The 22,914-nt window shown below is 40.7% G+C and overlaps 1 protein-coding gene across 4 annotated transcripts in view; it reads left to right on the forward strand.

Moving 5' to 3' along the window:
• The window catches only part of flna (filamin A, alpha (actin binding protein 280)), an 82,490-nt gene that overhangs the window by 35,857 nt on the left and 23,719 nt on the right, over window positions 1-22,914 (forward strand). For all 4 annotated transcript variants that reach the window (XM_083891108.1, XM_083891110.1, XM_083891109.1 and 1 more), the window contains exons 5-22: window positions 2,855-3,002; window positions 4,717-4,835; window positions 4,922-4,999; window positions 6,013-6,175; window positions 6,263-6,463; window positions 10,617-10,754; window positions 11,248-11,374; window positions 11,675-11,811; window positions 11,907-12,103; window positions 12,471-12,584; window positions 14,007-14,150; window positions 14,909-15,032; window positions 17,170-17,330; window positions 17,416-17,506; window positions 17,726-17,895; window positions 18,822-18,939; window positions 22,524-22,636; window positions 22,729-22,878. In XM_083891108.1, the coding sequence (XP_083747234.1) occupies window positions 2,855-3,002; window positions 4,717-4,835; window positions 4,922-4,999; window positions 6,013-6,175; window positions 6,263-6,463; window positions 10,617-10,754; window positions 11,248-11,374; window positions 11,675-11,811; window positions 11,907-12,103; window positions 12,471-12,584; window positions 14,007-14,150; window positions 14,909-15,032; window positions 17,170-17,330; window positions 17,416-17,506; window positions 17,726-17,895; window positions 18,822-18,939; window positions 22,524-22,636; window positions 22,729-22,878 (2,493 nt within the window). The remainder of the gene's footprint in view (window positions 1-2,854; window positions 3,003-4,716; window positions 4,836-4,921; window positions 5,000-6,012; window positions 6,176-6,262; window positions 6,464-10,616; window positions 10,755-11,247; window positions 11,375-11,674; window positions 11,812-11,906; window positions 12,104-12,470; window positions 12,585-14,006; window positions 14,151-14,908; window positions 15,033-17,169; window positions 17,331-17,415; window positions 17,507-17,725; window positions 17,896-18,821; window positions 18,940-22,523; window positions 22,637-22,728; window positions 22,879-22,914) is intronic.

The following is a 22,914-nucleotide window of genomic DNA, read 5'->3' on the forward strand; positions in this document are numbered from 1 at the left end:
TCTTTCCAGTACTCTGTCATCTTACTGCACTTCCAGAATATGTGTGTGTATGATCTGCACCTATCTGACCACATTGCCTCCAACACATATTTTGTTCCGGGGTGAATCTTCCTTGCACGTTCATTTCTTATTTGGTATATCTGAATAAATTAAATATAGATATCCAGAGGAGAAATGCATGTTTGTACTGGTGTGGGCTTACCTTGGTCTACAGTTTGTGGTTCAAGGAGGGGTCGTACCTATGTTCCTTTTTAAAAAAAAAAAAAAAATAATAATAATAATAATAATAATAATAATAATACAGATAATAAAAAACTACTACTACTACTGCGGCACAGTGTGCACACGTCACCAAAACCTCACAGGCAGGTTACCCTAACCCTAACCCTTCCAGTTCCAGGCACATTTAAATGCAATAAATAATCACAACAATCACTATTTAATGTAACTATCTGAATCAGCTATAGATATATCATCTATATCCATTGTCCCGTCGCCTCTGACGTCAGATCAAAGGCTGTTGGCACGCGTAATGGAAACTCAGCCTAACTGAATGAACACAGATGAAACCAGGGACGGACTGGGACTAAAAAGCCGTTGTGATGATCCGCTTTATTTATTTATTTATTTACTTACTACTTTGGAAGTAGAGCTATGTGTAATCTTCAGAAAAACAGCAGAGCGCCCCCTGGCAGCTCTCAGTGAGCTGCAGATTAGTCAGGAGGAGAGCGCAGTGTAGCTTTCTTTTTACGGCAACATCCATAGTCCATAGTTTTCTTTGTTTGATACGTCAGGTAATGATGGAGTAATGATGTGTAAAAAAAAAAAAATGTCCTATGTTCAGTGGATTAAAATTTCATTTTGCGCTTCTGTTGAGTCTGCTCTTTCTCTTTCTCCATGTTAACAACACTTATAGCACAAAATCCTCATTTAAATTGGCCGGTCTTAACCACTATGGAAGCACATTTGTGCCATTATCCAAATTAAAATGCATGAACAGAAATGCTCATTGTGTGACTTAATTAAAATGATAAAGGATAGTGACATCACTGGCCACTCCCCTTGTTCTTACAATCATGCTGAGCATAGATATGTAAAGTATAGATGTCTTACTGCGGAGTGTCAATCGACAGTATTGACCAGCAGCGCGGACGACACGTCTACCTTTTATATATCTATGGTGCTGAGGAGGTACTATGCGTGACATATCTGATATCAGACTGCAGACGACTGATTGACCAGAGTGCCGTCACAGGAAAAACGCTGCACCGCTGATTGTGACCGGCTGCATCGACGCTGCAGCTGTGCGTGTGTGTGTTTGTGTCACAGTCTGTGCTCCTGAGAACTCCAACACAAAGATTGAGCCAAACAATTCTAATTTCTAAAACAATTAATCTCCGACAATTACCAGGGAAATGTCCGACATCTCAATATTTAACAGAGAAATCTGGTCCTCCAAGAGCCAGAAGAAGGGGCGTGGTCAGTGACGTCACTATCCTGCACCGCTCCGTATTGCGAACTTATTTGAATTATGAGACCCTTTTTGCGGCGAACATGAAAATGAAAAAGCATTTCTCTGTTTGCTTTGTCTTTTAATTAAGTCACAGAATGAGCAGTCTAGAAGTTGAAAATGAAAATGCAGTTTGGAATATTGATTATTAATTTTATTTATGAGTCAAAAAATGCAGCTACATTTTGAAAATGAAAAAGCATTTCTGTTAATGCATTTTAATTTTCCAATTTCGCACGCAATTTAGCGCCCTCTATTTGGGATCTTAGTAAATCAGGCCCTTTGTTTGCAACGAGAAGAAATGTTGTTGCTTGAGGGGACACAAAAACAGAATTTAGCCACTCAGCCATCGACTCATCGAATAAAATTCAGGCCTGTTTAAGTTCACAATATCTTAAGAATACATTTAATCTGTTACCTCATTGTTAGACAGTCTTCTTTGACTGTAAACTGAAATGTGTGGGAAAACTCGAATCGTTGATTTTGGTTCACAGAGACGCAGGAGCTGCTGTTCTGCTGCTGCTTGTTTTGTCAAGTTTGTGTCACTTGGGTTAATCTGAAAAAAATATTTTAAATACAGAAGTAAAGACAAAACACACACATTTTAGTAGACTAGTGGAGGCAGTAGTGGATCAACAACTCCTGTAAGTTGTGATAGAAAATCACAGATTTTTTCGATGGACTTTGGTCCAGGGAGTGAGTGGTTAGCAAAGCGACACCAGGTTCAGTTTCCACTCACAAAATACAATATTGTTGACATAAGTAGGTATAGATTTGTGTCTCAGGCTGGTTCCCTATTAGGTCAGTGCTGACGATGTCACTGAAAAACCCTGAACTATCCCTATAACTAACTAACAGTGTAGTATTTTAGTGTTTCCCCAGAATAAAAGGGTTTAAAATGTGATGTTTAGATGTGCATTGTCTGTGCTGGTCTGTGGGTTGTGTTGCTGTGGTGAATGTTTGACAGTGTTGTGTTGGCATGATTGGCACAGCACTGGCAGCTGCCGCAGCATCGCGTGCTGACAGTTGGCTCTGTGGTTGCTGCCGTTTCCACCTTCAGCTCTGCTTCTGCTGAGAAAGTGTCTTTTGTCCCTGCTGCTTTCTGTGGTCTGTAAATTCAGACAGTGAGTGTGTGCGTGTGTGGGTGCCCGCTGGTTAGTATGCAAGTTTGGTGCAGGTACTTTCTTTAGAGGTTAGCGTGTGTGACATGATCAGTAAATCACTACTCAACTCTGGATTGTTTTTGTGGGTAGATGTTGCCCTGGCAACCAATCAAGCACTGCCTCAAGCAAACATTAGAGAACAAGGGAAATTCTGATCTATTGTTCTTCTTCTGCCTTGCAGGTGATAACACCAGAGGAGATCGTTGACCCCAATGTGGACGAACATTCCGTCATGACCTACCTGTCCCAGTTCCCCAAGGCTAAACTGAAACCTGGAGCTCCTCTACGACCCAAGCTCAACCCCAAGAAGGCCCGTGCCTATGGCCCAGGTACATACACACATTTTTGTACAGTATTCTCAGCGAGGACTCTCAAAGCATAATACGTACCCTTAAAGCTCACATAGAGTGGTCCTGTTGCACATATATGTTAGTTATGGAGGTCTTCTTACATACAGTTAGTACAGTTTTTAGGTCCCCTAAAAAGTGGGAGGCACATATAGAAAGTGTTGTAATTCCTTCACTGTTCACTTGATTTGGATGTAAATGCCCTCAAATTAAAGTTGAACGTGTGCAGTTAAAGCACATCTTGTTCGTTTCATTTCGAATCCATTTTAGTGGTGTATAGAGCCAAAATAAAGAGAACTGTGTCGATGTCCAAATATTTATGGACCTAACTGTACATTAACTTGTTTTTATGGTCAAAAACCTCCTAGTTGCTTTAAACGAGCCGATAGAAATCTGTCTTTTCTGACGCTGTGCTCAGCCGCGATATTTCAGACATAAATCTCACACCCAGAAGACAGAGTATGTTGTGATTGGCCAGCCAGCGTAGAGCCTTCCCAACTGTCTTGTGATTGGCCAATACCCGAAAGTGACTTAATAAGCACACCCGCTCTCAGAAGCGCAGCTCCCCCCTCTGGAACGGTGGATGCACTGCTCCTCATTATCAAAACATTGTTTTAACAGTGTTTAAAAATAGTTTCTTCACGACTCCCCGCCTCAGTCCCTTTGACGACCTTTGACCCAGAGTCAGAAGACACTGTCGCTCGTGAAACACCTCCACAACAGACGTTATTCTCCTCTGCGGTTCAATGTACGCAACCAGATGTGCCCGGACTAGTGCCCGGAGCAGGAGGATCTGCTTTTCAGGAGAACTGCTGTGTACGTAACGGACCGGGTTTTTTCAGAGATCTCACTGAGCCCGAGATTACAATAAAACACAGCGTTCTCAGCAGTGGCTGAACTGATTGTTTAGAACCTTTAGGGCTTCATAAAAAAGGTAATGACACAGATACACACTAAAAAGCAGCATTAATTGGAACTTTAGGTGTAGGTCCTCTTTAAGCCAAGTCTTAACTATCAAAAAGCCCTTTTAGGGCAATTTGAGGACATAACACATTTTCTAGCTTTAGAACTAATTCTCACCCTTGTTCTAAAACCAAGTATTGTACACATTATGTTGGTACATTGTTAGCACTAACTCCTCCCTGCCCTCGACTGTCACCAGAACCAGCCTTGGACACAAGAAACTGATTTTATGAAGTTTGTGTTAGCGGTGGATCCACAAACCTGTGTGTGCCAAGAAGTAAAATCCCAAATTTTCTGAATGCACTTTGGTGTGAAGAGCGCATGCTTTACAAAATGATAAAAAATTACATTTCCAGGTAGGAAAGACTGTCTTAACAGTAAGGAAAAGCAATGAACATATTTCTTAAGTTATAGTAGACTGGAGTAGACCTACTGTAGATTCGACCTCAAAGCTTTTTCATTGTGTCCCATTTTGGCAGCCATGCTTTCAGTGAGAGCGTCTCTGTCTCCACTCTGTCAGCACGCTCCGTGAAGCCAGTGCTGACGAAGCATAAAACATAAAATGCCAAAATGGACCAAATTTCCCAAGTCCATTGGAAAGACACACAAACACAAGTCCAACTACACTTTGACAAGGAAACACATTTATTTTGTCCATGTTCTATAATTTCTTGTTGGTTTTGTCTTTAACTATTACATGGACATTAAACAAACTTTTCTATTTTCTCTGCAGGTATTGAGCCCATAGGAAATGTTGTGATGAAGAAAGCTGACTTCACTGTGGAGACTATCAGTGCAGGAATGGGCGAGGTCCTGGTTTACGTCGAGGACCCTGCAGGACACAGAGAGGAGGTGAGACACTGGATGTCCTTTATAGACATCGTCTTTTCACCCATTTGGTCATCATGGCAAACGGTGTCTTTCTTAATGTCCTGCAGGCTAAAGTGACCGGCAACAATGATAAGAACCGCACCTACTCAGCCTTTTACATCCCTAAAGTCACAGGCATGCACAAGGTAAGTTTATTTTTAGAGCACAAGTCTGAGCATACACCACCGTGATGCGTTTCTTCCTTTGCCAACAGCTATGATGGGTCCACCCTTGATTTCATTAAAAGTAGCGGCTCTTCTTCAACTATTTGGGTTAACTCTACAATCTCAGCATGATTTGCTCAAGAATCAGCCCGCTCTTATGTTACAGAAGCCCTGAGGTTAAGTATTTCAGCATTGGCACGTCATACACCAGCAACCATGTCGATCACAGTGTCCATGCCGAAGTACACACTGTGCTTTATCGTCTATTTGACTGTAGGTGGGAACACAATTCACAAAATGAACTCAGAAAAACTGAAACTAGTATTTGAGATCATAAATTCTTTGCGACAATGGTTCTCAAACACCTGAGAAAATGTTGACACCATTATCACCGGACTTTTCATGGGAGGCAGATTTATTCCCAATAAGATCATTCTCCTCTTCTTCACATACACTTCATATACCTCGCTTACCACCGGTGGCACTACCACAATAATACCACAGTTTGAGAACCATGGGAAGATGGGAAGTGATGTTAAAAATCCTTGTTTCTACCAGTACTCTTTGGAATGGTACATTGATGTGTAATTTACATATCTACTGTATTTACATCATCAGCTACACAAATAGTGTAACGTCATACCAGTTTACAAAGTGTAGCTTGGCAATACAATTCCACAATAAAGAAGAACACTACACAGTAAATCAATCAATCAATCAATCTTTATTTGTATAGCCCACAGTTTACAAAACATAGTTTGTCTCACGGGACTTCACAGGGTTGGTAACATCCTCTGTCCTTAGACCTTCGACCAGGGTAAGGAAAAACTACCAGGGAAAAAAACCTTGTAACAGGGAAAAGGGTAGAAACCTTAGGGAGAACCACAGGTGAGGGATCCACTCCCTGGACGGACAGACGTGCAGTAGATGTTACCCAAAACATACAAAGTCTGCCTGTTAAGTGAGATCTGGGATTTGAATCTCTCTCCTCTCAGGTGACGGTGCTGTTTGCAGGGCAGCACATCTCAAAAAGCCCCTTTGAGGTGGAGATCGGCATGGCTCAGGGAGACTCCAGTAAGGCCACGGCCCAGGGACCGGGCCTGGAGCCTTCAGGGAACATCGCTAACAAGGCCACCTACTTTGACGTCTACACAGCAGGTAACTGACAGAGACACATTCTACTTTTCCACTTCTTCCTGTTCCTGTGTTCCCCTCATTGATGCATCATATATTTCTTTCTCTCAGGTGCTGGTGTTGGCGAGGTGGAGGTGGTGATACTGGATCCTGCTGGCAAGAAGAACACAGTGACTTGCACCATCGAGGACAAGGGCAACAGCAGCTACCGCTGCACCTACAAACCCACGCTGGAGGGACAGCACACCATCTATGTCACGTTCGCTGGTGGTCAGATCAGCAAGAGTCCCTTCACTGTCGAAGTCGGAGAGGGTAAGACTTTTAGATAATGATCGTCTTATATTAGAATATCACTGTTTAGGTTTGTAACTGCTTAAAGCTGTAGTGCGTAACCTTTAAATGTCAACAAATATCAGTTAATTTGTCAAATAAGTTAATGTAGTTTGAACAAATACGTTCAATAAGTTATTTCTGTTTCTCTGTGTAGCAGTGTTTATAGGTTGTGTTGCTTGGCAACATTTTTATACTGCACAGAGCAAGTGATTCGTTGAATACATTTGCCACTCAACAAAAGAATATATTTGCCTCTTTATCTCACTGTATATGAGTGATCAGGAGCAGGAGTTGCTGGTCAATTGCTGCTATGTTTGGTAAGTTTGTGTCACTTAGGTTAATCTGAACAAAATATTACAAACACTGAAGTGATGAGACAACATGTTTCAACTTACTGATGGAGGCAGGGCATGAATCAACAAACTCCTGTGTACAGACTGCAGAGCTGTAAAATTGCAAACATTTTCTATGGACTTTGATACAAAGAGATAGTCTAACACTGACATAAATCAGTGGAGAGATAGATCTTGTTTTGGTTGAATGGCTAAAACCTCTTTTTCCATGTGTTACCGTTGGCAGCCAGTGTCTCAAGTTGGCTCCCGTTGACGGCAGCACGCTGATCTGACTGTGTCAGTACCTCGTATAACTGCAGTTGAAAAACCTGAACTTGCAGTCGGACGAACACAATAATTGGATTTTCTTGATCAAGTAAACGCATTGGTCTGAATAAAACTGAGCTGGTCTCAGTCAGACTGACATACTTGGATTCCTGTCATTCATAGTCCAATTACTCCTGCATGGATATGCTAAGTCAGACTGGAGTCAAACTTGGCAGAGTCGGATGTACATGGCCAATAAATAGATTTTCTCCTCTGTATGTATACCAGGATTCGGCAAGTCCTGATTGCCTGTCTTAGTCAGACTAAGGCCTTAGCGTGATTAAACTGTGAATGTAATAGTGTAAGAGTGTTGCCTAACTCCACGATACAATGTCCAATCTGAACCAAACTTGCTGTGATTGACAACCACTGGGAACCACTCATTTACAGCGTTTGCTCTGACAGTAATTCTAAATGAAAGCTCTCTAGTTTTTAGCTGCTTCATCCTTAACTCCTAAGCTTTAAATATGTGGTTTTTTTTTCCTTCTTCATTGCTGTCCAATGCTTTCCTGTCTCTTCCTGTCCCTCGGCTAGATGATGCGTCCGCTCTCGTCCTCTCCCTCCTTCCCTTCTTCTCTTTGATAGTAGAGACCTGGTGGTATCTGCCCTCCTCTCTCTGGAAACGCCCCTTCCTTCTGCTGTCATTTCCTGTTTCCTGGGATCTCTCTTGGGTACCGTGTGTGTGTGTGTGTGTGTTTGTGTAATTTCATGTCTTTACTTGATCTACTAATTTCCTTGTGTGTGTGTGACTCAATCATCCCCAGTGCTTTGTCTCCTTATTAGGAGAGGTTTTCAGCATGTCCATGAGTAAATAATCCACTGACATGTCCAGAAACACCAACATTACGTTACGCTGTGTTATTTGTATTTGGCCGGAGAATGATGCCTCACTTCTTCCAGCTCGTGAGCGGTAATGCGTTTACACGCTGACACAATTCATCAAGAATTGTCTTTGTGTTGTGAAAGGGAAACAACATTGTTTGGCCTTCTCTAAAGTTATCAGCTCCCATTCCTAAGTACAAGCCTAAACAATTCAGGATGGCGCCTGCCACAACAAGCGACCTCGGCGTAGAGCTGGCAGCAGTCTATTGTCTACAGAATTTGTCTCTTCATATTTCGCTGAGCCTGACCGGAATGGGGCAGACGACTGATGACGTTGCTGCGCAGTCCGCTCCAAGGTCAGCTCCATGTATCAGCAGAAGAAGCACCTTTAAGTATCCTAACTCTGGGACTCACAAACAGACTGACAGAGGATGTCCGACTGTTAACATACTTGTTTTATGTTCGGCATTGTCTCAGTTCTCCTCAGATCTGAGCTGCTTCTAATAAAGCTTTTTCAACTTAACTCATCTCTGACCCCAGGAAACTCCATCCTTGGTCGACTCACTAAATAATCAAATCTCCTTAACAAGCATGACCAGCTTTGTCTAAACTACAGCATTTGCCACAATGTGGTTCATGTTTTCTTGAACACGCTGCCTCTCGGGACATAAAACAACACTGAGGGTTTATTGGGTGTTTACAACCCACAAAATTAGCCCATAAAGAACAACTGTTCAATCAAGAATATTGGTAAATGTCAATAAATTTGGATGTAGCACCTATAATATCAATAGTAATCAAATAAAAAGCTAGACTAAGAGCCTTTCTCCTCAAGCCACTACACGAGAGGAAAGAGTTTGGGTAGAAAAAGAGATGAGGGCTTCATTTGATTTCATAAGAGAGGGAATGACATGAGAGTAAGAACATTAATATAGCAGATCTTATTTAATATTTTTTGTGGTTTTATTGGCAGGTATTGAATATAATACCCATAAATATGCTCACATAATTGTACAATTGCTTTAAAATAGTTTGGTTTTTAGATAACCCATTTTGAAGTGGAAGTTTATTTTACCAATAAAGAATGTGAATGCACTTATTTAAATAGACGTTTGAGGGGGAAAGGAGTCCTACAGTTGTTGTATATCAACCCTGCTTGAAATATAGTATAAATATGATGAAACTCATTTTAGTTCAAGTGGACCAGTAAAATAATTAGGGGTGGGAAAAATAATCGATTCTTCGATGCATCGTGATTCTCTCTAGAACGATTCCGAATCGATGCGGATAAGTTAATAATCGGAATTTTTAAAAATGTAATTACTTCGTCTGCTGCAACATTCTGTTCACTTCGCTCGCTGCAGAGCCAGGGTTTGCCCCAGTGTATTATAAGCCTGGTGGGCCGCCAGGCTTTACCTGCCCCCCCCCGCCAGGCTTTGCGTTGCTTGTTTATTTATTTAAAATAGATTTTTTTTTATACACCTCGGCTTTGTCTATATCGGGGAACAAGAGTACACGTTCCCCCATGTAATCCGCGCAGCGCACGTTGTCCAGGTGCCGATTGAAACCCAAGTCACACTATCAAGTGCGTCATTATTACGGTTACATCGTTCTTGTCAATAAAGATGTTATATTTAGGGATGCACTGATAATTCGGCGGTCGAAGCACAGCTACAACACTGTGGATCATCACCTGTTAAACGCTGGAAAGTCTCTGCGCAAAAGGGAAACTTGGCAGCATACAGAGCAGATTATGAACTCCCCGCGACATTCACTTCACAGCAGAGAACATTCTCTCTCTTTGAGCAGTTAACTAAAGACATCAGCTCATCTGATGTATCTGTTATTCCCTGAATTGCAGCGTTAAAGCGTCTTCTTTCACAAAGATTAAAATCACGGAGTGAAAACAATGAAAAGTGCGCTCTGCTGAGTGTGCACTTTATCGCGACTGTACTCCATCCTAGTCATAAAGATCATTATTTTTATGTGGGGATAAAACACGTAGAGAAATGATCCAGTCTGCTTTAGATATGAAGAGACCGCTTGGAGACGCAGAAGCACAGAGCGACGAACGGCACAGGAGAGAGAGAAGAGAACATCGCAGGGGCGGTGCGCAGAAATAAAAGGGACGTCTGCACCAGATGAGCCAGATGAGGGGGCACTACCACTTTTTTATTTATGTTGCTTTATCTTACTTTTAAATGAATAGCAAAGTATTAAAGTAAAAAATTGTTGCATCGAGATGCATCGCTAATCGGTTTAGAATCGAATCGTTGACCTCTGAATCGTAATCGAATCGAATCGTGAGGTGCCAAGAGAGTCCCACCCCAAAAAATAATAGCATAATAACCTATAAACAACAAGAACAAGTATCTTTTTACAAGAAAAGTATTATGATTAAGTTTACCATTCACATGTGTATTAAAACAGTGGATCTTCAAAGGCACAAAACCGTTCGACACAGGTATCTGGAACTGAAAAATATTTAGTAATTCACAAATTCATCCTACGGACCAGATTAGACTCTCTGTCTAATCATATTCATATCATTCACAGTGCACCTCATTTCCCTTTCCCCCTCCATTGTAACCACTACTGAAAGCCTGTGGTAATAATGATGGAGAACTCACTCTCTGTCTGTGTCTCTACAGCGTGTAACCCCAGTCTGTGCAGAGCAAAGGGTCGTGGCCTGCAGCCAAAGGGCCTGAGGGTGAAGGAGACTGCAGACTTTAAGGTTTACACCAAGGGAGCCGGTACCGGCGAGCTCAAGGTCACCATCAAGGGCCCCAGTGAGTTACACCACAGAAACACATACTCACACACACACTCCATCTGTAATAACATCACGTCAGGCATAGACTCATACTCTATGAATACGATGGAAACAAAAGATTAGATCATGTAAACATGAGAAAATGAATTCTGTTACATTAATGTACATTAACGGCTGAACAGTTAATTGTTAACAAATTGCAGTGTTTGGTATTTTTGTGTGGATTAGATTAGTAAGATCTGTCTAAGCATTTGCAGTTCAGATAAAGATAACTAATAAAAAAATGACATTATGTTATGTTTAAAGTTGGTTAAACAACCAATTCGCGTAGGTTTTATCCCCGTCAAATATTTATAAACAAGCTTCTGGCGCCCTCTGCTGGTCATAGTGGCAAGTGCAGCAAGTGCGGAAACACAAACCAACAAACAGACAGACAGACACACAGAGCTCCACTCCGTGGGGTGAAGTAACAATGTTATTCATCATATTCTGTGACGGTGACTTTACAGAGGGTCTGGAGGAGCCCTGTAAGAGGAAAGATCTTGGAGATGGCGTGTATGGGTTTGACTATTACCCCACCACACCTGGAACATACAGCATCACCATCAGCTGGGGAGGACAGCACATCCCCTGCAGGTACATTTAACCATCACAACTAAATGCCTAACCTTAACCTAAACCTAATACTAACCCTAAAACTAGGTATTAATCCTCCAAAAGCCTGTTAAAGTTGTGTGGACCTGCCAAGAATGTCCCCACAAGGTCAAAATCTCCTCACCAAGATAAGGAGGTAATCAGAGATGGCAGATTTCACCCCATTCATACAACAAGCCTCTAGCGCCATCTGATGGTCATAGCCCTCTGGTCACATCCCTATGCTGGTCATTCTGCTGGTCAGTTGAACCATTGTAGCTCATTACTCGCTGCTCTGTTTAGTCCCATTGAAGTGAAGATCGGCTCTGAGGCCGGTCAGCAGAGGGTGAGGGCCTGGGGTCCAGGACTAGAGGGCGGCATTGTCGGCAAATCTGCTGATTTTGTGGTTGAGGCTGTTGGAGACAATGTCGGCACACTGGGTGAGTATAAAGAGGATGGGTAACACGCTCAGGCTGCCAAGCACAGCGAAATGCTCTTCCAATGCTTCATGAGTTCTGTTTTCTCTTCCGCGCAGGTTTCTCTGTGGAAGGCCCGTCTCAAGCCAAGATCGAATGTGACGACAAGGGAGACGGATCCTGTGACGTGCGCTACTGGCCCACAGAGGCCGGAGAGTACGCCGTACATGTGCTGTGCAACAACGAAGACATCCAGCATTCGCCATTTATGGCTGAGATTGTCAACCCACCAGGCAAAGACTTCTACCCAGACAAGGTACATATGCACCCGTAGTAGTATGTATTTATACAAAGAGCGGTTCATCTCAAGAGTTTGTTGTTTATTGTTTTTAACTGAGTTCCAGCTGCTTTTCTCTGCTTTTAGTAGATATACATACATACAGTCGATACTTTATATTTACATCAGCACTTCTTCTTACTTCAACCTATGGAGTGAGGGTGAAGTCTTGTTTTTGGCGGCTTTGTTTGTCTGTCTGTCTGTCTGTCTGTCTGTCTGGTTGCTTGCTTGCTTGCTTGCTTGTTTGTTTGTGTTAACGCACTTTCTGCACTTGCCACTATGACCAACAGAGGGCGCCAGAGGCTTGTTGCCTGCCATCTCTGATTGCCTTGTTTGTGTATTGCAGGTTAAGGCGTACGGTCCAGGCCTACAGAGCAGTGGCTTGGCTGTTGGAAAACCCACTGAGTTCACTGTTGATGCCAAGCAAGGAGGAAAAGCTGCTATGAAGATTGTGGCTCAGGTATGGCTGTGTTTTGAGTGCGTTCGCGTTTTCAGTACCTTGAATTTACCACGTTTATTATAGGGCTGTCAAAAGATTAACATTTTTAATTAGATGAATCGCAGGGTAGTTGTGGATTAATCACGATTAATTACCATTCGTATATATGGCAGAAAATGTGTTTTTTCTTAAACCAGTTTAATCTTTATTCTATCATTAATCACGTCTCAAAGCTATACTTACCTTTCTTGCATGTCTCACAGCACTTTGAACATGAACACCTCCCTCAAAGTCTCACCTTCCAGGCGCGATTCATTAGCAGCCTGGACACAGAGTGCTCAGGTTGTCTGTCTCTACTCTGACTGTAGGCTTGGACTGTGGAGGTTACTGTGCTATGGGAGGTGATCCTGGCAACACACTCTGCTTGTTGATCACAGTAACTGCAGAGTGATACTTGCTTTCATGTGAGAGTCTCCAAACATCACAAAAAGTCGGCAGATTCAGCGACAAAGTCGCATTGTTAACATAACATGAGAATTAAATAGTGATAAGTTTCAAAACCTGGTGGGTTTATCTTACGTTTTAGAGTGCCATACGCTTATTTGGAGCAATTTAAGATTACACAAGATAAGAAAAGTGTAAAAAGGTAAGTATAGCTTTAACTAGTGGTGGGACTCGAAAAAATAAATTACTTTAATTAATTAGAGGCTTTGTAATTAATTAATCTCAATTAATCAAATATCAATATTTGACATTAGAAGCAACATTTTTCAATTTAAATGGATTTTGGTATGTGACTTAATCAATGAATAGACACATCACACACGTCTTTATTTTCATCAGTGAATGTTAACAAAGTGCAATATAATTGTATTGTTCACAATGCACATACTTAAATTCAAGTTATCTGTATTCAAGCTTTTTCAGGACTTTTTGTCTTAAACACATTTGTTTTTGTTTATAATAATAAAAAACAGCACAGTCAGTCAGTTGTAGACCTATTCATTATGGCTCTGAACCCTGTCATCTTATCGGGTGTGGATTGGTGAAACTGCTCAAACCAGGATCATGGTCTGTGCTAGCTGCAACATGCTTGACATTGAGCTGGTAGCAGAGGCTGGAAGAGCTCCGGTGGCAGGCAAATTCTTTCTTGCACAATTTGCACACAACTGTACTTTTATCTATGTTCCACTCTGTAGTTTTTTAAAACTAAAAATTTCCGCCCACCAAACCCAGCAACAACTTTTCATCGGTGTTGTGTCCTTTGCATCAGTATTACGGGCCGGGAACTTGTGCAATGAGCAACGTTCCATGCTGTTAAGGGTGCAAAAATAAATTGCAATGAAATGCGTTATTTTTTTCTGTTATTAATTAATCGAAATTAACACAATGAAGTCCCAGCCCTAGTCTTAACGCTTTGGGTTTTTTTCTGCACCTGCACAGGATGGTGAAGGCAATCTTGTGGATGTGCAGGTGAAGGATAACAGCAATGGAACATACAGCTGCAGCTACACACCACGAAAGCCAGTGAAACACACCGTCATGGTCTCCTGGGGAGGAGTCAACATTCCTGAGAGCCCATTCAGGGTCAGTACACACTCGCAAGCATGCACACTCACTATGGCTCTTCTGCCACTAACAACAAAAGACCTAGAGTCTAGAGTGAAAATTTCAAAATGCCACCTTTGCATTTTCAGGCATACAACAATACCTTCACCCTCTCTCTATTTCCACTCACTACTGAAGAGCAAAATGACATGCCTCACTTCAGGAGTGGCCGTTGCTGCAGCGATTAATATCTGCATCTGTTGCAGGTGTCACAAACGCATAACGTCCTGTGCCCATTTCGATTACAACCACTCAATTTTTTCCTGTCCTTTGTTTCCATTCATTTCTTTTTTACAAAGTATAAAGGAAATATTTTCTCCACCAGCAAATAAATCAATCAATCAATCAATCAAATTTTGCATACAGCACTTTTGCTGTCACAGCACCCAGGCTGTGACAGCAGAGGGAGCCTGGCCATTAATGGCGTAAAAATCAAACAAAACGAGTTTATAATCAATTCTAAAGCGAACTGAAAGCCAGTGGAAGCCTGTGACGACAGCACAGGGGTAATGTGTTCAAGCCTGGACATGCCTGTTAGAAAAAAAAAGTTGGAGATGCGCGATTAAGGACTGGCTAAGGCCAACATAAAATGCATTACAATTGTCAAATGTGTGGCAGATGTTTGAATGAAATGGTTTGTTAGTGTGTAAATGGATTTAGTTACATTACATGTTATTTTTAGATGTTTCAATCCTTTCAAGGATTAGTAAATTCATCAATCTTATCTCTTTCCACAGATGAACATCGGAGCAGGCTGTCACCCAAACAAGGTGAAGGTGTCTGGACCTGGTGTAGCCAAAACTGGTCTCAAGGCCTTCGAGCCCACATACTTCACTGTGGACTGTGCAGAGGCTGGTCAAGGTAAGACAACAATGGATGAAACCTTGTTTGTCTCTTGTTACTCTTTTCTACTCATTTAACCTCTTTAACCTCTTCCCTGACCCTCTTTTTGGAGTCCCTGCTCGAAAATGACAAGCCCAAACTAAATAGTACATTTCTGCAGTTACAAGCTCTATGTGGATTATCTTGGCATTAAAATGAAGATAACACTTGTGAGATGATTCCACCAGAGGTGTAAGTTTCACTGTAGATGCCACTGAGTAAATGTACATGGAACACAGCATAAATTAAGGATTTGTTTCTCGCGCCTAAAATATTGCATTTTACAGCAAATATCACCTTAAAATATGCAGTAGGAGCTTAAAAACACATGGAGGTCATGTAACATGTGGACATGAGCTGTGCAAAGTCTGATGCTGCTGAAGTGAAGAAGCAGAGTAAAATGAGGTTTTAGTAAAGAGATGTCTAAGCGTTCTCTGTTTGGCACTGTTTGGCACCATCTGTGCCATTTGAGATTTCTTAGGCACCAAATTCTGAAAACCCATTTAAATTAATTTACATGTCACTATTGGTCTAAAAAGAACTTGTTTTGAAAAAAAAAAAGTATGATAACTGTCTGTAAAGCGATGCTCCCTGGGTGGTGCGTAATAATAACTCTGTGACTCTGCAGCTTCTTCAGTTACACAGCGCCATAGCTCTGGCTTACCTTGGTCAATTAGGGTGATTGACAGCTCGTTTTAAACTTCTTAACTCATAAAATCAGACCCCGGTCTCCAAATGCGTGTGAATCACTTCATTAGCGAGTCAAAAGCACATATATGCGTATGCCACATTTGTGCGGACATTCGCCCTTCACTGACACAACAATCTAATTTGTTGTGTCGGAAGTGTAGTTCTTCATTAGAAGTGGTTTTGTATAATAACTTGTTTTGATAAACAGCAAAGGTAAGATAACATTTCTGCTTGTATTTCATGAAAGTCAGTTGTTTTGCTCTTATTTTGGGGCTGGATCCGTGAATCTTGGTCGTAGAGTGATAAAAATGGTACTGTTAGAATCTGTGCATTCTCTGCTGTCCAGCTGACTAACATTTTTGTTTACATAATCACACTGATGCTGCGGTGCCGCTTTTCAATGGGTGCTCTATAGTGTTTTTTTCACTCCTGCTGTTTGATCCATCGGTGTTTTAACTGTGTTTCGTGAACATAAGAATGGTTTATATGAGCTTTTAGCTGAGTTACCCTTTCTGTGGGTATGCAGCATGTCTGTGTTTGTTAAAGTTAGACATGGTTTTATGACGATTTTGTTGCTGCGTGTGACGCTGCCCCTGGTACCGGGGGGAAACCGCGAAGAAGAGGTTAACTTTATAAGATTGTTTATACAGTTGCTTTCAGAGTCACTTTGTATTTTCTCCTTGTAAAAATTCTGATAATCATCTGGTTTTTTTCCCACCTAAAGCTTCTGGAGGTTTTGTGAATCCGTTTGACCACACATATATTGTACATTTTATAAATAATTTTCCTATTTAGAGGAAAGTAAATGATGATAACAACCTCAGTGGACACCACTGTGATTGACAGCTGATATCGTCCAATAAAAGCCTGTTTTTCAGTGACGTCTGTCAACTTCCGGCTTCAAAAGCTAACATCAAAACTCATTCATCATCATTTTAAAATATGAAGGCTTTGTTTTAATATTTTATTCATGTGTATTTAACCTTCATTTAACCTTGACTCTTTTTGAAGTGTGTCCTGGCCAAGACGGGCAGCAGCACAGTAACAAACAGTCAGCAGCCATACATAATGTGTGCAAAAACATAAAATAATAAGATATGCAATTTTCAGGATCACAATCTTAATCGTAAAACCCCACAGAATTATTTAATAACCCATAAATCAGTAAGGACGTGTACAGACAGATGTGTCTGCCTCCAAGTTGTCCAGCATTCTCCTAAAAAACATCCAGTGAGACCAAGACTTTAAGTTTTAAATCTTTTAGCAGTTCATTCCAGGCAAAGGGCGCAGCAAACATAATAGTTCTGTTCTGAGCCTTGGCACAGACAGTGAGAGGAAATCCTGGGAAAGAAGCTGATGGGATCCAGATATGCAACAATAATAATAATAATAATAGTGATGATGTGTTTTTGCCTCCTGTCCACAGGTGACATCAGCATAGGAATCAAATGCGCCCCAGGAGTGGTGGGACCTGCGGAGGCCGACATCGACTTTGACATCATTCGTAATGACAATGACACATTCACTGTGAAATACACTCCTCCTGGAGCAGGAAGCTACACCATCATGGTCCTGTTTGCTGACCAGGTGAGGGCAGGGTTTATCAATCACTCTGAATGTGTGAAGATGTGTGAAAGAGTGAGTATTGAAGAGCTTGTGTTTGTTGTTTTAGGCCATTCCCATGACACCCATCAGGATCAAAGTGGATCCTTCTCATGACGCCAGCAAAGTCAAGGCCGAGGGACCAGGACTCAGCCGCAGTGGTAAGAAACTTTGTTTTGACTTTAATTGCAATTGCGATATGATTCGTGACACCGGAGGGAATGGTAATTACAAAATTATTTTGACTTGCATTAGAATAGCAGAACATGATGTAGTTGTTTTGAAGTGCTTTACAAATAAAGTTGGATTGAATTGGATCATTGCAAAATAAAAGTGTAAAACTGTCCCTGTCGTCGTCGTCTTCTTCTTCTCTGTCTCAGGTGTTGAATTGAATAAGCCCACTCATTTCACTGTGACCACGAAAGGAGCAGGAAAGGCAAACCTGGACTGCAACTTCAGCAGCCCAATCAAAGGAGAAGCCGTCAAAGACTTTGAAATCATCAATAACCATGACAACACACACACTGTCAAGTACACACCTGTGCAGCAGGTAAGAACCTGGTTGGTGCCACCTCCATGACAGTGCACAGTATGAAGATGGATAGCTTAGCTTAGCTTTTGCTCCATAGTTAATAAATCAGTCTTAAAAATCCAGCTCTTGGCAAGACGATGAATAAGCACATGAATAGGTATCCAAAATGAAAGATTATTCCCATAATTGTAGTGAATAATATTTGTTTTGTTAGATGGAACTTTTTTCAATTTGTAAGGATTAGTGAGACCACAGATGGTTGGCAAACATGTCAAGGTACTACGGTGGCCTTCACATACCATAAATATACTGTTATCTTTGTTTGTATTATTAGTTGGCTTCAGTTTTAAAAAAGCACACATTTGTCCATACAGACTTGCCAAAGAAACATGGCAACACAAAATGGTGGCCTCCATGAAGCAAGGCCATCATCTTCAGTGCTGTACTAAACTATATATATATGTATATATGTATATATATATATATATATATATTAATACATTAATAATACATTTTGTCCACAAACGATAATTATATTATATTAATTGTCAAACATATTTTGTGAATTATTTGTTATATGAAGCAACAAAACCAGAAAATATTCACATTTAAGCAGCTGAAAAATCAGATAACTTGTTTTACTTACTGAAAAAAAAAAACGCTATCAAAAAATAAAATACTATCATATCGGCTTTATCCACACAGAATCAACATTTTAGGATCCATAAATCAACCGAGTAGTTTTAAATTAATTGTTGGAGCCCTAATACATGAATAATATATTAAACGTACATAAACCAAACAAACTTCTGTCATTAAACTCTCCTAAATGTTCTCATTTCATTCTTTGTTCTCATTTCTCATTTTATTAGATCTGTTCAGATAGATAGACTTTTGTTTTGTCAGAAAAAACATAATGATAACTTTGTGTGATCGCACCTCAGGGACCTCTGGGAGTCGCAGTGACCTACGGTGGAGATCACATTCCCAAGAGCCCGTTTAACGTGGGTGTGGCACCAACACTGGACCTGAGCAAGATCAACATCACAGGCCTTGGAGACAGTACGTACCAGCCCGTCTTCAACCGTTTGGATTTCACTCATAAGATAAGACTTTCCTTTATTAGGAAATGTACATTCTCACAGCAGCAAAGACCGTAAAGATAAATGTAATAAATGTGGCCAGTCATGGCAAACTAGGCCAAGAGACATTTTACAGATTCTGTGATTTCTAAGCTTTCTAACAATGTCCAAATGTTCGGCACAAGTTAGCATAAAGATCGCTCGCTTAAAATGCTAACGAGTCCACTCGTATAGCAGAAGTGAGATCTGTGTCTGTCTTCGTTAAGAAGTACAGCCACAATTTAGTTATTCTGTGGTTTTTCCTTACCCATCTTCATTCAACAGTTAACACACACACTGCAGCAGCTGCCTTGCTCTGTGCATATTAAATATCCATGCTTTTCTCTGTGATCGTCAGCTGATTGGCCAAAAAACAACAAAAGCTCTGGAATGTGAGATCACCCCACACAAACTAGCAATCGATTCACAGCATTCAAACAACCTTAATTCAAACACAAAGTTTATGGTTTTAAGACCCACAGTACTGTTATTTGAAGCATGTAGTGGCTTCTTCAAAACTTCAACTTGCAAAATTAAAAAAAAAAAAAAAAAATCCCTCATTTTGAAAAAATATATATTTTCCTTGTTTTGCGCTGGGCCGACTTGTGGACACTTTTGCTGTGTCTTAATAAGCATGTATTTCTACATTATTTGAAAGTACAATATTGAAAGATATTAACAATACAACTATAACAAAGTTAAAACAGAATGTACATTATAGACAGTTACCAGAATATATACAGTATGGGCTTGATATGTACACTATAGATCACGTGTCAAACTCCTGGCCCAGGGGCCAGGTGTGGCCCATCACATCATTTTACGTGGACCGCGAGTGATTAATTGGTCTTAAAAATCTGTGTTAAAATAGGTCTATGCTGCTTAAGGAGTGCATTGACCATAGACTAATTTTCCCACAATGCAAAGTGATGGCATCCCGCCACGAGCTCGCAATGTAATTGTAATTGTATATGCATCATGTGACGAGTGAAATTGAGATTGAGACTGTGATCGCAGCAGAATGTGTTCACTAAAGCCACACCCAGAAACAATCCACATCAAACTTAAGTCCAACGTATACTCCTGCGTAAAGTGCTCTATGTCGGTTACGGATACCCCTCTATGTCGCCGGAGAGCCTCTCCGGCTGCACAAAATATTTTAAGTGTCCGTCACTCCGTCAAGGGACAACGGAGACGGCAAGGGCTGCGATTGGTCTTCAGGACAGGCCGAGCTATCGCTGCTCTGTGCCGGCCACAGTGCGCGCCGAGTGTCCACAGAGGCGGAGCTGATCACCGCTGCCAAACTATAAATGGGTCAATGACAAATAAAGCTTCTAAAAAGGTATTTTTAAAAAGTACTTTCAAAATAGATGTAATGCAGAACAATGAACAATGTGTTTGAACATTTCTCATATGTTGAATAACTATTCTAACTGTTTTAACTAATTTTTTAACATTATTTTTAACTTCACAACAAAAAAAATGTCAGGTGGCACAACCAAATATTTATAAAAATATATATACATTCCTAATATTTATTTTAAAATTAATTATTTAGCAACTATACCTTAAGGTGTCTACACTAGATAAACATTATTATTTTTATCATTGTGTTTTGTTTTTTTTTACAATAATTTAAGATTTCTGGTCTCTGAAGGTCAGGTTTTAAGCTTCCTTAACATCCAATTTTACATTTAAAGACAGGAAAATAATCACACAAATACACAAATTCATATATTCAGTATAATAACTAGACATTTCCATTTTATAAACCATTTGGTCACTTTGACGTATCATTTATTGGTTTAAATTGGTTGCACCACTTGACAAATATTGGTTGCACCACCTGACCACATTAGTTATGACATGAAATATGCTGAAAAAAATGCATTTTCATTTCAAATAGTAACGTGTTTTAGACATCAGTTAAACCTAACCCTAACCCATCAAAAACAATTCACATAACATTACATCTTTATGATGAGGATTGAGTTTAGTCGCAATGAAGTGCAGGGGATCTGGGTAGATGTTAATAAAACGTGGTGACAGACTCTTAAAGAGCAGAGCTCACTTTTCATTGTTTTCACTCTGTGGTCTCAATCTTTGTGTAGAAGACACTTTAGTGCTGCAATTAAGGGAATAACAGATGCATAAGATGAGCTGATCTCTTTAGTTAACTGCTCAGAGAGAGAGAATGTTCTCTGGTGTGAAGTCAATGTCACAGGGAGTTCATAATCTGCTCCGTATGCAGCCAAGTTTCACTTTAGCGCAAAGAGACGTTCCAGCATTAAATAGATGCTATTCAACAGTGAACTCGCTGTGTTTCGGCGGCCGAATTAGTGCATCCCTAAATATAACCAAATGTTTAGACTCTAAATGGCCAATTTCTCGCCTCAAATGATCTTAAAACTGTTCCGGGACACAGAAAATATTTATTTCATGTGAGAAACAGCCACTGTTTCAATGTTATTCAGCTAAGAATAATAAATGTTTATTTGTAAGGCACTTGACGTTCAGCAATCTCAAAGTGCTACAGAGCAGAATAGAAAAAAAATAAATAAAAAATTGCAACAAGAACAACAGTCTTTCTTTCTCGGACGCCATTGCTCACTGTAGCAAGAAGCACAACAACCTTGCGTAGTGACCCCTACTGATCGGGCGGGAAATTGCAGTGCGTATCCGGCACCACGATGGAGAACTATGTAGGCTCGAGGGGTCTCCGTGGTTACGCAGTCGGAGAAGTATACTATGGCCTTTAAAAAAATATTTAATGCAGCTGGAGACGACGGAGAGGCTCTCTGGCGAATTAGAGGGGTCTCCGTAACCGACGTAGAGTACTTTACGCAGGAGTGTACGTTGGGCTTAATTGTTTTCATAGACTGTAAGTTATAGAAAGAGATTAAAAATGCGGTGTTCACATGTACATATAATATTAACCGCCGTTTTCAACCAATTACTGCGTTTCAGACTAAACACAGCCAATCTGCGGTTCACGTGCGTGCCGAACCGTGGGGGATGAGCCGGATCACGGATCAGCTGTGATCACCACTAGCCCTCAGTGAAAATTAGTTTGACACCATTTGGCGACCTTGAGTATTTTGAAAGGCGCCTTAAATATAATGCATTATTATTATTATTATTATTATTATTATAAACAATGATTGAACATGAGATATTGCATATGATATTGCACTTATGTAAAGTATAGTGTAATGCACCTGGCATGAGTGACCTGTTAGGTGTACTTAGAATATTCATATTTACTACTTTATATAAGTAAAAAGACACACAATTAATCGATTATCAAAATAACTGGTGATTAAAGTCGTAATAATCGATTAATAATGGATTATTTGCAGACTTTTGCAGCCTTAATTATTATACTTGAGCAGTTTCGCTCATCAAGTGAAAAGATTTAAGTTATATTTGAAACTACAGACTGGGTCATCAATCTGTTTTTGTTTTCCGCTTGGAATATTGTTATTGTTTCGTTTTAAATCTTTTGCTCTGTGTGTGTCATTGTAGAGATGACAGTTGGCAAAGACAAGGAAGTCACTGTCAAATCAAAGGGAGCTGGAGGTCAGGGGAAGGTTGCCGCCAAGGTCACTGGACCTTCAGGAAAACCAGTGTCCACCAAGGTACAAGGACACTTGATTTCCACTTGATTGAGTTTTCACATTTTTGATTTATCTTTAAATGAGTAAAATCCTGGTAATTTCTCTTGGTCCAGGTTGAGCCAGGCCTAAGTCCAGAGACCAGTCAGGTGAAGTTCATCCCCAGGGAGGTGGGGCCATACCAGGTCGAACTGACCTATGACGGAGCTCCGATTCCTGGATCACCCTTCACCCCCACAGCTTACCCCACTACAGACCCCTCCAAGGTTAGCCACCATTACTAATCTGCTCTATAGTGAGCA

This window comes from Microchirus variegatus (assembly GCF_963457635.1).
Source record: "Microchirus variegatus genome assembly, chromosome: 6".
In the NCBI taxonomy this organism is placed as follows: Eukaryota; Metazoa; Chordata; class Actinopteri; order Pleuronectiformes; family Soleidae; genus Microchirus; species Microchirus variegatus.